Source organism: Oncorhynchus mykiss, chromosome 15 (assembly GCF_057628025.1).
Source record: "Oncorhynchus mykiss isolate SJ-2025 chromosome 15, ASM5762802v1, whole genome shotgun sequence".
NCBI classification, from domain to species: Eukaryota; Metazoa; Chordata; class Actinopteri; order Salmoniformes; family Salmonidae; genus Oncorhynchus; species Oncorhynchus mykiss.
The window spans coordinates 81,569,867-81,584,866 of record NC_143036.1 but is presented as its reverse complement, the minus strand read 5'-3'; the positions used below and the strand labels follow the sequence as shown (position 1 = coordinate 81,584,866).

At 44.3% G+C, this 15,000-nt stretch overlaps 1 protein-coding gene across 4 annotated transcripts in view; it reads left to right on the top strand.

The window, feature by feature from the left end:
* lmo3 (LIM domain only 3) overlaps window positions 1-15,000 on the top strand; it is a 129,636-nt gene that overhangs the window by 4,733 nt on the left and 109,903 nt on the right. For 2 of the 4 annotated variants that reach the window (XM_036956696.2, XM_036956697.2), the window contains exon 2: window positions 8,290-8,503. In XM_036956696.2, the coding sequence (XP_036812591.1) occupies window positions 8,290-8,503 (214 nt within the window). Of the gene's footprint in view, window positions 1-145; window positions 623-1,706; window positions 2,248-8,289; window positions 8,504-15,000 lie in introns of those variants that run through there. The other 2 variants (XM_036956698.2, XM_036956694.2) reach the window with 2 other exon arrangements.

Below are 15,000 nucleotides of genomic sequence, written 5' to 3'. Positions count from 1 at the left end.
AAAACTGCGTCCCCCCTCCCTTTACTCTGCTTTAAAATAATGTTTGAGAGGAAAGTGAGGGAGGGGAGCACGCGCCCACACGCATGCGCCCCCCCCCGTTACTCTGCGAGTTGTCGGTAATAAGTGAATGAATGACCTTATCGTTGTCGTGGTGTGATTGTCTCTGGTGGTGGTGAGGGATTGGGGCTTTGTAGATAATAAAGCACCGCTTCACTGTTTCTCCTCTCTCAGTCTCACTCACTGATGCGCGGGAAGTGACCCTCAGCCAGAGAGGAGGTGATATAGCCTCGACTACCGACGCAGCTCTGTTCGGCGCTCGGCAGCGGATATACAGTGAACAAAACACCTGTAGTCTTTTTGTTTGTTTGTTTGTTTGTTGTTGTCTGTACCCAACGGCCTCTTCTCGGTTCGTTCGTGATCTGATGATCCATGAGGACCTGATTATTTCAAGACTGCTGAACATCACTCCAATCTCTAGTCCGTCGCGTCGCCATGTCAGTTTGGTGAACTTTACGCAAACGAGAGGATATATATATATATATACACAGCTGGAGTGTTGAAGGACGGTGGTGCCTGATCTGAAGTTAGCCGTCTGTTCTGCGTAACTCGGGCTTTTAGAAAGGTGAGTTGAGGAGGAAGTATTTTAATAACATATTAGATTTGGATTCTATTCACTTTTTCCATTCTACATAAATCCGTCGATGACGCACCCGGATGAAAGTGAGTTACTGATTCCTCATTGTTCTTAGTTATATTTTAACCGTGATTCTACACCTGCGTTGCTTTCTGTTTGGGGTTTTTAGGCTGGGGGTTTCTGTACAGCACTTTGTGACATCAGCTGATTGATATTGTTCTAGTCTAATTAAATGACGATCTGCCTCTATCCGGTAATGACCTGTTATCATCTTGTTTGTTTCTTGATGATCTTTGGTTTTTTTTTTGGTAACATTTCATCACTATAAAGCCATGTTGTGGATTTCAGATGTGTTCTTTCGGGACGTGGCACCCCTTTTTCAGGTGTGTCTTTCCAATGAGGTGATGGCCATTGTGGTCTACCTTTTTAAAAAAGGTAATGAAATAATCTAGATTTTTATTTTATTTTAGCTCGACATATGGAAGGACTGTTGTAATATGGACCGATTGTTCTGAAATGTAAACAACGTGAAAAAAAGAAAAAGGCATTTGGGATTTATTTGATTTGATGAATCTTTATGAAATATGTCGGACAGATGCCACTGGATTCTCTTCGTCATGCTGGTCTGAAATAGCCTCAGACTCTCATTACTAGTAGGGTTCTGTATGTGCACTGAAAAACTACATCCCGCTAAGAAAAAAGGGGTTTAGCAGAGATCCACAACTGGCGGCCTGCGGGCCGAATTTGGCCCTGGTAGTGATTTTTATTTCCCCCTCTCATAAAATTTTTCTAAACAATTGTTGGACATAAATGACACACAAAAAAAAGCCACCAGGAAATTAGCTCCAAGTAATTTTAATTTAGTAAATCTGTTCCAAAGTCTTCCCATGTAAAATAGAGAGAGCGAGAGATATCTGATCTATACAATTGTAAGGTTTGATTTTTTATTTTATTTTGACAAATGCTTTAATCTGTTTTGGGTTTTCTTGCGGTCAATTTACAGTCTACAAATGATTTGTAATTATATTTCGGCTCCCTGATCATCCGCGCAAGACAACATCGTCCTGTGGCTGAATGTAGTTGATGATCCCTGGGGTATAGACTGGCAGTACGAACGCAGAGCACGATGGGTTTATGTTAGGAGATTAGGGCGCCGCGAAGGGGGGAAGCATATGCCTTTGTCATCTGCTGTCATTTTGTTCGCTGCCTGTCACTCGCCAAGCACCCTGCGACTGTGTGCTGTGTGCTGCCTGGACGATTTCATTTCATAGTCGAGCACTGTTGTGACAAACGCGGTTTTACATCACCGTGTGGCGCTGGGTGATAGCGGACCCGTGATTCTCTCTCTCTCTCTCTCTCGCTCCTTTTTTTCCCCCATTCTGTGTTTGTGCGCGCGGACGAGGTGGGATTGTTACACATAACAAAAGATAGCCACCCTCGGTGAGAAAACGGAACGTGCGTGCATACAGCTGGCTGATTGCTCACTTGGCCATAGAGAGATAATCCATCCATCGGGTGAATTTAGGATTCTGGGTTCGGACGGATCTCTTGTTGCATGGTGGTTCGGGCTCCCGACGAGGGTCAACAAATGCAGAAAGGGGAGAAAAGTTTCGGTAAGAGACAGAGGTTTCTTTGCGTTATATTGTTCTGCGTCCAGGTTTGGGTTGTGTTTTGTAAATGCGTGGCTCTGTGCCGTTATTCATTGTTGTTTCTATGTGATGCGCGGAGCCGAGAAGTTCAACAATGTTTCAGTCTATCTGATTATTATCGTGTAGTCGTCCTGCATGCGGAGTCTATCTATCCGCGCTGCAGCAAAATTGCCTGTTCACTGTTTAGTCTATCTAATCTAATCAGTCAATAGAGATTGATAGGAGAAGAAGAAAAAAAACATTAACAAAAAATACATTTACAATGTAACACATCGTTTTGAAAGGCTACGAATTTACCATCCCATCTCTCTCTCTCTCTCTTCTCTTCCTGTTCTCTCTGTGTGTTTTTTTATTCTGTCGTCGTGTTGTGAGCTGCATCAACAACAACAAAAAAAGGATTTCTCCTTTAGCAGCCTTTTACCGAGCACTCTGCTGCCATGACAACCGTAATTAAACCGATAACCGGGTGAAAATGTCACAGCATCTCGGTGTCGCGCAGCAGTGATGCAGTTGAAAAAAGGGGGGGGGGTGGGATCAAATTGGCTCTTTGCTGTTTGCTCTCTCTCTGTCGCTCTCTCTCTCTCTCTCTCTCTCTCTCTCTCGTCGCCTCGGCGTGTCAGGCAGCAGATAACATTTTACCTCCGGTTATTGTTGTTGTTGTTGTTGTTATTTGGGGGGGGGGGGGGGGGGTACTGTGACACACAGGAATAGGTTACCGTAGTCTATGTGATTGGGAATGTGCCATTAGTCTCTCTGTCCTACAAGGACAAGAGGCAGAGGAGGCAATGCTACAGCAGCCGAATGATTGAGCCTACACCCACTGGGCACAGACGTTAATTCACCGTTTATTCCACGTCGGTTCAACGGTCGTTTTATTTTTTTTAGAAATGACGTGGAAACAACTGAAAATAAAAATTAAAAAAATTAAAAAGTGTGTGTTAAAAGTGGGTTGTCTATAGAAATAAACAAATACATTTAGGTCCCAGAAAGCAGCTGTAATTTACTTCCGTTTATGGAAAATGTATATTTTGTTCGACGCTTCCCCTTTGGCAGTTGTTGGAAAATCGACGTGGCCCCCCAAAAACATGCAGCTTTCCCAACGGCATTTTAACAGCACTTCTGTTGCTTTGAGAGAGTCATCATGTGGGGAATCAATTCCAACAGGGTCCTAAACCTATGAGGAGAGGAGACCAGGGAGTCAAACCTCTTACTTCTCTAAACCTATGAGGAGGTGAGACCTGGGAGTCAAACCTCTTACTTCTCTAAACCTATCAGGAGACCAGGGAGTCAAACCTCTTACTTCTCTAAACCTATGAGGAGGTGAGACCTGGGAGTCAAACCTCTTACTTCTCTAAACCTATGAGGAGAGGAGGGGAGACCAGGCAGTCATCATGTGGGGAATCAATTCCAACGGGGTCCTAAACCTATGAGGAGAGGAGACCAGGGAGTCATCATGTGGGGAATCAATTCCAACGGGGTCCTAAACCTATGAGGAGAGGAGACCAGGGAGTCATCATGTGGGGAATCAATTCCAACGGGGTCCTAAACCTATGAGGAGAGGAGACCAGGGAGTCCAAACTCTTACTTCTCCAAACCTATGAGGAGGGGAGACTGGGGAGTCAAAACTCTTACTTCTCTAAACCTATGAGGAGGGGAGGGGAGACCTGGGAGTCAAACCTCTTACTTCTCTAAACCTATGAGGAGGTGAGACCAGGGAGTCAAACCTCTTACTTCTCTAAACCTATGAGGAGGGGAGACCAGGGAGTCCAAACTCTTACTTCTCTAAACCTATGAGGAGGGGAGACTGGGGAGTCAAAACTCTTACTTCTCTAAACCTATGAGGAGGTGAGACCAGGGAGTCAAACCTCTTACTTCTCTAAACCTATGAGGAGGGGAGACTGGGGAGTCAAAACTCTTACTTCTCTAAACCTATGAGGAGGTGAGACCAGGGAGTCAAAACTCTTACTTCTCTAAACCTATGAGGAGGGGAGACTGGGGAGTCAAAACTCTTACTTCTCTAAACCTATGAGGAGGTGAGACCAGGGAGTCAAACCTCTTACTTCTCTAAACCTATGAGGAGGTGAGACCAGGGAGTCAAACCTCTTACTTCTCTAAACCTATGAGGAGAGGAGACCTGGGGAGTCAAACCTCTTACTTCTCTAAACCTATGAGGAGAGGAGACCTGGGGAGTCAAAACTCTTACTTCTTTCGGTTGTTTGATTGGTTTTGAGGAGCGGTGACTTTGTTGTGCTAACGAGGATGAGACGGGGCTGAGACGGGGATGAGACGGGGCTGAGACGTAGATGAGACGGGGCTGAGATGGGGCTGAGACGGGGATGAGACGGGGATGAGACGGGTGACCAGGTGACCAGGTGCACGACATCCATTTTGGGTGACGGGCTGAGACGGGGATGAGACGGGGATGAGACGGGGATGAGACGGGGATGAGACTGGGATGAGACGGGGATGAGACGGGGATGAGACGGGGCCGTGTGCGGATGAGTGGTATTAAACAACGGGAGCAGAGCCCTCACAAAACTCAATCAGGCCAATTAGCGGATCAACAGTTCAACACACAACAGACAGAAAACGGGGGGGGGGGGGGGGGGGGGCTTCTCTCATTACGGCGGAACCCGTTTGATGGCGTTTTCTCCCCCTCTGATAAAAACACAACAACATTCATTTGAACAGGATCTGAATGAGAGCTTTCAGGAAAAGCTCTAGTCACTATTGTGGGGGCCTAGTGGTTAGAGGCAGGTAGCCTAGTGGTTAGAGGCAGGGTAGCCTAGTGGTTAGAGGCAGGTAGCCTAGTGGTTAGAGGCAGGTAGCCTAGTGGTTAGAGGCAGGTAGCCTAGTGGTTAGAGGCAGGGTAGCCTAGTGGTTAGAGGCAGGTAGCCTAGTGGTTAGAGGCAGGTAGCCTAGTGGTTAGAAGCAGGTAGCCTAGTGGTTAGAGGCAGGGTAGCCTAGTGGTTAGAGGCAGGTAGCCTAGTGGTTAGAGGCAGGTAGCCTAGTGGTTAGAGGCAGGGTAGCCTAGTGGTTAGAGGCAGGGTAGCCTAGTGGTTAGAGGCAGGTAGCCTAGTGGTTAGAGGCAGGGTAGCCTAGGTTCCTAGGCCGTCATCTGCGTCTCAAGTATAGTCAAGAAGTTTTAACTGACTTGCCTAGTTAAATAAAGGTAAAATAAATAAATAATAAATAAAATAAAGGTAAAATAAATAAATAAATTGTGTTATGTGAGTAATGCACAGACTGGCCTGGTTAGAAGGACCCTGGGGCCCCCGGTGGAAGGTCTTGATAAGGGAACGATAGGGTTTTTGACGCACCATTGCCATGGTTGTGTTAGCGTTGTAGTGAACAGTGTTCACACAATCAGAAAGAACATTGTCATAGACTTTCTACGTAGGGGATCATTTCACAGTAGATTAAGTAGTTTAGATTTATTGTCTGTTTTCAATAGAGTGTTGTATTTGCAGATTCTGGGTTATGGCATTGTATCACTTGTTACTATGTAATAATCCGTTTGTCAACAAGGAAACTAGGAAGCCATTTCCTCGTACAGTTTTAAGGGAACAGCGTATTGTGACATCACAGCCACAAAACACATAAACAAATAATAGTTTGCAAACAACAAACCTTCACGGAATAACACAGTCCTTCACTCTTTACGGGAATAACACAGTCCTTCACTCTTTACGGGGAATAACACAGTCCTTCACTCTTTATGGGAGTAACACAGTTCTTCACTCTTTACGGGAATAACACAGTCCTTCACTCTTTACGGGGAATAACACAGTCCTTCACTCTTTACGGGAATAACTCAGTCCTTCACTCTTTACGGGAATAACACAGTCCTTCACTCTTTACGGGAATAACACAGTCCTTCACTCTTTACGGGAATAACACAGTCCTTCACTCTTTATGGGAATAACACAGTCCTTCACTCTTTACGGGAGTAACACAGTCCTTCACTCTTTACGGGAATAACACAGTCCTTCACTCTTTATGGGAATAACACAGTCCTTCACCCTTTACGGGAATAACACATACATTTAACCAGTCCTTCACTCTTTACGGGAGTAACACAGTCCTTCACTCTTTACGGGAATAACACAGTCCTTCACTCTTTACGGTAATAACACAGTCCTTCACTCTTTACGGGAATAACACAGTCCTTCACTCTTTACGGGAATAACACAGTCCTTCACTCTTTACGGGAATAACACATTCCTTCACTCTTTACGGGAGTAACACAGTCCTTCACTCTTTACGGGAATAACACAGTCCTTCACTCTTTACGGGAATAACACAGTCCTTCACCCTTTACGGGAATAACACATACATTTAACCAGTCCTTCACTCTTTACGGGAGTAACACAGTCCTTCACTCTTTACGGGAGTAACACAGTCCTTCACTCTTTACGGGAATAACACAGTCCTTCACTCTTTACGGGAATAACACAGTCCTTCACTCTTTACGGGAGTAACACAGTCCTTCACTCTTTACGGGAATAACACAGTCCTTCACTCTTTACGGGAATAACACAGTCCTTCACTCTTTACGGGAATAACACAGTCCTTCACTCTTTACGGGAATAACACAGTCCTTCACTCTTTACGGGAATAACACAGTCCTTCACTCTTTACGGGAATAACACAGTCCTTCACTCTTTACGGGAATAACACAGTCCTTCACTCTTTACGGGAATAACACAGTCCTTCACTCTTTACGGGAATAACACAGTCCTTCACTCTTTACGGGAATAACACAGTCCTTCACTCTTTACGGGAATAACACAGTCCTTCACTCTTTACGGGAATAACACAGTCCTTCACTCTTTATGGGAATAACACATACATTTAAACAGTCCTTCACTCTTTGCCTGCGAACGTGTGTGTGTGTGTGTGTGTGTGCATGCGAGCGTGTGTGTGTGCATGCCAGACAGCGTGTGTGTGTGTGTGTGTGTGTGCATGCGAGCGTGTGTGTGTGCATGCCAGACAGCGTGTGTGTGTGCATGCCAGACAGCGTGTGTGTGTGCATGCCAGACAGCGTGTGTGTGTGTGTGTGTGTGTGTGTGCATGCCAGACAGCGTGTGTGTGTATGGTAAATAGGGGGTAACAAAGGGAAGCGGGGGTGGGCTCCCCTCCTCAGGTTGGAGCTAGAATACTAATTGAGGGCTAGTATGGGCCCCCCTCGCAACCTCAACAAAGCCGCTTCACGCCTTCGTGTAGACCCCTAACAATACCCAGAAACCTGCACTACTTAGACCACTCCCTGTCCCACTAGAGAGAGAGAGAGAGAGAGAGAGGGAGAGAGAGAGAGGAGATTTGTAGGAATGCCTTTTAGATCCATGGCTTCATGTATGTATCTTTGTGTGTGTTGTGTTAAGAATGGAAGTCTACAGGGTGTTTTTCTCTATATATTTGCTCAGAATGTCCCCCAATGTTTATCCGTGGAGCTGTTTCTCTTGACCACTATCAAGTTAGCATTTTCTGAGAACTAAGAGTTAGCATAGCATTACCTGAGCACTAACAGTTAGCGTAGCATCATCTGAGAACTAAGAGTTAGCATAGCATTATCCGAGAACTAAGAGTTAGCATAGCATTATCTGAGAATTATCTGAGAACTAAGAGTTAGCATAGCATTATCTGAGAACTAAGAGTTAGCATAGCATTATCTGATCTGAGAACGAATTGTTAGCATAGCATTATCTGAGAACTAATTGTTAGCATAGCATTATCTGAGAACTAAGAGTTAGCATAGCATTATCTGAGAACTAAGAGTTAGCATAGCATTATCTGAGAACTAAGAGTTAGCATAGCATTAGCTGAGAACCTAGAGTTAGCATAGCATTATCCCTGTTGGTTTTCACTGGTCTAATGTGCTCTTCTCCTCCACCCCTCCGGGCATTCAAGTGGCCACCTTCCAGCATGCGACAGAGACACTGTTCAAAGTGTTCATTGTTCATTGTTCTTCGTCGCTCTGACATCTTTCTCCTCTTCTCCTCCCAGGTATACAAATGCTCTCCGTCCAGCCGGACACCAAGCCAAAGGGCTGTGCCGGCTGCAACCGGAAGATTAAGGACCGATATCTGCTCAAGGCCCTGGATAAATACTGGCACGAGGACTGTCTCAAGTGTGCCTGCTGTGACTGCAGGCTGGGAGAGGTGGGCTCCACGCTCTATACCAAAGCCAACCTCATCCTCTGTCGGAGAGATTACCTACGGTAAGACAATACTTCTGATTACCACACTGCTGTCCTGGAAACGGTGCGTTCTATCCACACACCACCACCAATTCCACAATTCCACTCGGCTAACTTCACATTTGTTGTTCTAGCATCTTTGGCACAACGAAGTAGAGACCTGGTTAGCTACCCTTATACGTATCCCATTGAAGTAGAGACCTGACTAGCTACCCTTAGATGAATCACAGTGAAGTAGAGACCTGGTTAGCTACCCTTAGATTAATCACAGTGAAGTAGAGACCTAGTTAGCTACTTTTAGATGAATCACAGTGAAGTAGAGACCTAGTTAGCTACTTTTAGATGAATCACAGTGAAGTAGAGACCTGGTTAGCTACCTTTAGATGAATCACAGTGAAGTAGAGACCTGGTTAGTTACCATTAGATTCATCCCAGTGAAGTAGAGACCTGGTTAGCTACTTTTAGCTGAATCCCAGTGAAGTAGAGACCTGGTTAGTTACCCTTAGATTCATCCCAGTGAGGTAGAGACCTGGTTAGCTACCCTTAGATTAATCACAGTGAAGTAGAGACCTAGTTAGCTACTTTTAGATGAATCACAGTGAAGTAGAGACCTAGTTAGCTACCTTTAGATGAATCACAGTGAAGTAGAGACCTGGTTAGTTACCATTAGATTCATCCCAGTGAAGTAGAGACCTGGTTAGCTACTTTTAGATGAATCCCAGTGAAGTAGAGACCTGGTTAGTTACCATTAGATTCATCCCAGTGAGGTAGAGACCTGGTTAGCTGCCCTTAGATGAATCACAGTGAAGTAGAGACCTGGTTAGTTACCATTAGATTCATCCCAGTGAGGTAGAGACCTGGTTAGCTACCTTTAGATTAATCACAGTGAGGTAGAGACCTGGTTAGCTACTTTTAGATTAATCACAGTGAAGTAGAGACCTGATGAGCTACCTTTAGATTAATCACAGTGAAGTAGAGACCTGGTTAGTTACCATTAGATTAATCACAGTGAAGTAGAGACCTGGTTAGTTACCATTAGATTCATCCCAGTGAAGTAGAGACCTGGTTAGCTACCTTTAGATTAATCACAGTGAAGTAGAGACCTGGTTAGCTACCTTTAGATGAATCACAGTGAAGTAGAGACCTGGTTAGTTACCATTAGATTCATCCCAGTGAGGTAGAGACCTGATTAGCTACCTTTAGATTAATCACAGTGAAGTAGAGACCTGGTTAGCTGCCCTTAGATGAATCACAGTGAAGTAGAGACCTGGTTAGCTACCTTTAGATTAATCACAGTGAAGTAGAGACCTGATTAGCTGCCCTTAGATGAATCACAGTGAAGTAGAGACCTGGTTAGCTACCTTTAGATTAATCACAGTGAAGTAGAGACCTGGTTAGCTGCCCTTAGATGAATCACAGTGAAATAGAGACCTGGTTAGCTACCTTTAGATTAATCACAGTGAAGTAGAGACCTGATTAGCTACCTTTAGATTAATCACAGTGAAGTAGAGACCTGATTAGCTACCTTTAGATTAATCACAGTGAAGTAGAGACCTGGTTAGCTGCCCTTAGATGAATCCTTTTACAGTACCTGTTTCCTTGTTGTGTTATAGATGTTAGAGGGGTTAGGGGGTGTTAAGTTAGAGTTGTTGGGGTTAGGGGGTTGCTATATGTTGAGGCCAGAAAAGCAGTTCTTTATAATCCTACCAAAGTTTAAATCTGCTTTCAATGACTTCCTCTCGGCTTCAATGGAGGTGTTGGAACGAGGAGGGGACTGTGTTCAGTTGAGGACCACCCTGTATTCCCGTCTCCCTGAAGGGACCCCAGCTCCAACCCAGTTGTATGCAAGAGGCCTACCTGCTGTGCTACAGCCAGCTGCCCCCCTTAAACTGTTAAATAGAGACAGAGGTGTGTGTGTGTGTGTGTGTGTGTGTGTGTGTGTGTGTGTGTGTGTGTGTGTGTGTGTGTGTGTGTGTGTGTGTGTGTGTGTGTGTGTGTGTGTGGTGTGTGTGTGTGTGTGTGTGAAGGTTAACAGTAGCTCCGGTACTGTAGTCTCTGTGTAAGGACTTTTGCTCTGTGACTAGTCTGTGGTTTAAAGAGAGCTGAAACAATAGCTCTGTAGCTCCTAGTTTAACACTTCTTTGGGATCGGTGTCCCGGCCACGGGACGGTTGAGCAAACGTAGGCTAATGCGATTAGCATGAGGTTGTAAGTAACAAGAACATTTCCCAGGACATAGACATGTCTGATATTGGCAGAAAACTTAAATCATTTTTCATCTAAATGCACTGTCCAATTTACAGTAGCTATTATTGTGAAATAATACCATGCTATTGTTTGAGGAGATTGCACAATGTTGAACATGAAAAGTTATTAATGAACAAATTAGGAACATTTGGGCAGTCTTGATACACCATTTTGAACAGAACTGCAATGGTTCTTTATATCAGTCTAAAACTTTGCACATACACTGCTGCCATCTAGTGGCCAAGATCTAAATTGCACCTGGGCTGGAATAATGCATTATGGCCTTTCTCTTGCATTTCAAAGATGCCGGTACCAAAAAATTACAAAACAACAGGTTTTTTTCTTTGTATTATCTTTCACCAGATCTATTGTGTTTTATTCTCCTACATTCATTTCACATGTCCACTAACTTCAAAGTGTTTCCTTTCCAAGAATATGCATATCCTTGCTTCATGTCCTGAGCTACAGGCAGTTAGATTTGGGTATGTCATTTTAGGCGAAAATAGAAAAAAAAAGTGACGGATCCTTAATTAAAGACATCTGAAACATCAGCCCTGTAGCTCCTAGTTTAAAGACAGGTGAAACTATAGATCTGTAGCTCCTAGGTTAAAGACAGGTGAAACATTAGCCCTGTAGCTCCTAGTTTAAATAGAGGTGAAACATTAGCCCTGTAGCGCCTAGTTTAAATAGAGGTGAAACATTAGCCCTGTAGCTCCTAGTTTAAATAGAGGTGAAACATTAGCCCTGTAGCTCCTAGGTTAAAGACAGGTGAAACATTAGCCATGTAGCTCCTAGGTTAAAGACAGGTGAAACTATAGATCTGTAGCTCCTAGGTTAAAGACAGGTGAAACTATAGATCTGTAGCTCCTAGGTTAAAGACAGGTGAAACTATAGATCTGTATCTCCTAGGTTAAAGACAGGTGAAACTATAGCCCTGTATCTCCTAGGTTAAAGACAGGTGAAACTATAGCCCTGTATCTCCTAGGTTAAAGACAGGTGAAACTATAGATCTGTAGCTCCTAGTTTAAAGACAGGTGAAACTATAGCCCTGTATCTCCTAGGTTAAAGACAGGTGAAACTATAGCCCTGTAGCTCCTAGGTTAAAGACAGGTGAAACTATAGATCTGTAGCTCCTAGGTTAAAGACAGGTGAAACTATAGCCCTGTAGCTCCTAGGTTAAAGACAGGTGAAACTATAGATCTGTATCTCCTAGGTTAAAGACAGGTGAAACTATAGCCCTGTAGCTCCTAGGTTAAAGACAGGTGAAACTATAGCCCTGTAGCTCCTAGGTTAAAGACAGGTGAAACTATAGATCTGTAGCTCCTAGGTTAAAGACAGGTGAAACTATAGCCCTGTAGCTCCTAGGTTAAAGACAGGTGAAACTATAGATCTGTATCTCCTAGGTTAAAGACAGGTGAAACTATAGCCCTGTAGCTCCTAGTTTAAATAGAGGTGAAACTATAGCCCTTTAGCTCCTAGGTTAAAGACAGGTGAAACTATAGATCTGTAGCTCCTAGGTTAAAGACAGGTGAAACTATAGATCTGTATCTCCTAGGTTAAAGACAGGTGAAACTATAGCCCTGTAGCTCCTAGGTTAAAGACAGGTGAAACTATAGATCTGTATCTCCTAGGTTAAAGACAGGTGAAACTATAGATCTGTAGCTCCTAGGTTAAAGACAGGTGAAACTATAGATCTGTAGCTCCTAGGTTTCACCATGTGAAACTATAGATCTGTATCTCCTAGGTTAAAGACAGGTGAAACTATAGATCTGTAGCTCCTAGGTTTCACCATGTGAAACTATAGATCTGTATCTCCTAGGTTAAAGACAGGTGAAACTATAGATCTGTAGCTCCTAGGTTAAATAGAGGTGAAACTATAGATCTGTATCTCCTAGGTTAAATAGAGGTGAAACTGTAGATCTGTAGCTCCTAGGTTAAAGACAGGTGAAACTATAGCCCTGTAGCTCCTAGGTTAAAGACAGGTGAAACTATAGATCTGTATCTCCTAGGTTAAATAGAGGTGAAACTATAGATCTGTATCTCCTAGGTTAAATAGAGGTGAAACTATAGATCTGTAGCTCCTAGGTTGAAGACAGGTGAAACTATAGCCCTGTAGCTCCTAGGTTAAAGACAGGTGAAACTATAGATCTGTAGCTCCTAGGTTAAAGACAGGTGAAACTATAGATCTGTAGCTCCTAGGTTAAATAGAGGTGAAACTATAGATCTGTAGCTCCTAGGTTAAAGACAGGTGAAACTATAGCCCTGTAGCTCCTAGGTTAAAGACAGGTGAAACTATAGATCTGTAGCTCCTAGGTTAAAGACAGGTGAAACATTAGCCCTGTAACTCCTAGTTTAAAGACAGGTGAAACATTAGCCCTGTAGCTTCTAGGTTAAAGACAGGTGAAACTATAGATCTGTAGCTCCTAGGTTAAAGACAGGTGAAACTATAGCCCTGTATCTCCTAGGTTAAAGACAGGTGAAACTATAGCCCTGTAGCTCCTAGGTTAAAGACAGGTGAAACTATAGATCTGTAGCTCCTAGGTTAAATACAGGTGAAACTATAGATCTGTAGCTCCTAGGTTAAAGACAGGTGAAACTATAGATCTGTAGCTCCTAGTTTAAATACAGGTGAAACTATAGATCTGTAGCTCCTAGGTTAAAGACAGGTGAAACTAGATCTCTTGAAAAGGATACTTTGGGGATTTTGGCATTGAGGTCCGTTATCTACACCCCCAGAGTCAGATGAACTCGTGGACACTATTTCTATGTCTCTATGTGCAGTTTAAAGGGAAGTTGCTAACGAGCACTAGTGCTATTGCGAACTAGCGTTACCGTCGCGCTAACGCTAGTTAGCATTGGCTCGCGAATCTACCTCTGTAACTTCCTTCACCCTGGACACAGAGACATAAAAATGGTGTCCACTAGTTCATCTGGCTCTGGGGAAGTAGATAAAGGACCTCAATGTCCCAGGACATCATGTATGTAACATGGGGTTTGTCTCAGGACATCATGTATGTAACATGGGGTTTGTCTCAGGACAACATGTATGTAACATGTATGTTTAGTGAGCTCATCAGGCTATCTCAGAGGTGCGACAGGTTCATAAGCAGCGCTAGCTCGGCGCCGTTTGCATTGAAAGCAAAGCAGAGCGACACAGTCCATTTCATTCCTGCATCGGGGATGAGAGAGAGAGGGGGGGAGGGGCTTGTCTTTTAAAGCTGCCGAACACAAAACGGGCTTTGGGGAGTCACTCCCGTGAAGTCCTGCCTGAAGGGGCTATGACACAGATTGTCTTCCAGGAAGTAAGGCCCCTTAACTAGGTCTTTCCTTCAGTCCGCTCTGCACAGGACTCTGTGAAACACAGAGCAGAGAGAAACCTTTTAGCAGGTGTACTGTATGTCCTGGGATGGCATTAGGACACGTATCTGGTGCTGTGAAACACAGAGCAGAGAGAAACCCTTTAGCAGGTGTACTGTATGTCCTGGGATGGCATTAGGACACGTATCTGGTGCTGTGAAACACAGAGCAGAGAGAAACCCTTTAGGAGGTGTACTGTATGTCCTGGGATGGCATTAGGACACGTATCTGGTGCTGTGAAACACAGAGCAGAGAGAAACCCTTTAGCAGGTGTACTGTATGTCCTGGGATGGCATTAGGACACGTATCTGGTGCTGTGAAACACAGAGCAGAGAGAAACCCTTTAGCAGGTGTACTGTATGTCCTGGGATGGCATTAGGACACGTATCTGGTGCTGTGAAACACAGAGCAGAGAGAAACCCTTTAGCAGGTGTACTGTATGTCCTGGGATGGCATTAGGACACGTATCTGGTGCTGTGAAACACAGAGCAGAGAGAAACCCTTTAGCAGGTGTACTGTATGTCCTGGGATGGCATTAGGACACGTATCTGGTGCTGTGAAACACAGAGCAGAGAGAAACCCTTTAGCAGGTGTACTGTATGTCCTGGGATGGCATTAGGACACGTATCTGGTGCTGTGAAACACAGAGCAGAGAGAAACCTTTTAGCAGGTGTACTGTATGTCCTGGGATGGCATTAGGACACGTATCTGGTGCTGTGAAACACAGAGCAGAGAGAAACCCTTTAGCAGGTGTACTGTATGTCCTGGGATGGCATTAGGACACGTATCTGGTGCTGTGAGACACAGAGCAGAGAGAAACCTTTTAGCAGGTGTACTGTATGTCCTGGGATGGCATTAGGACACATATCTGGTGCTGTTTTCAGCCTCGGAAACACGTTGTTTACCTGTTTACCC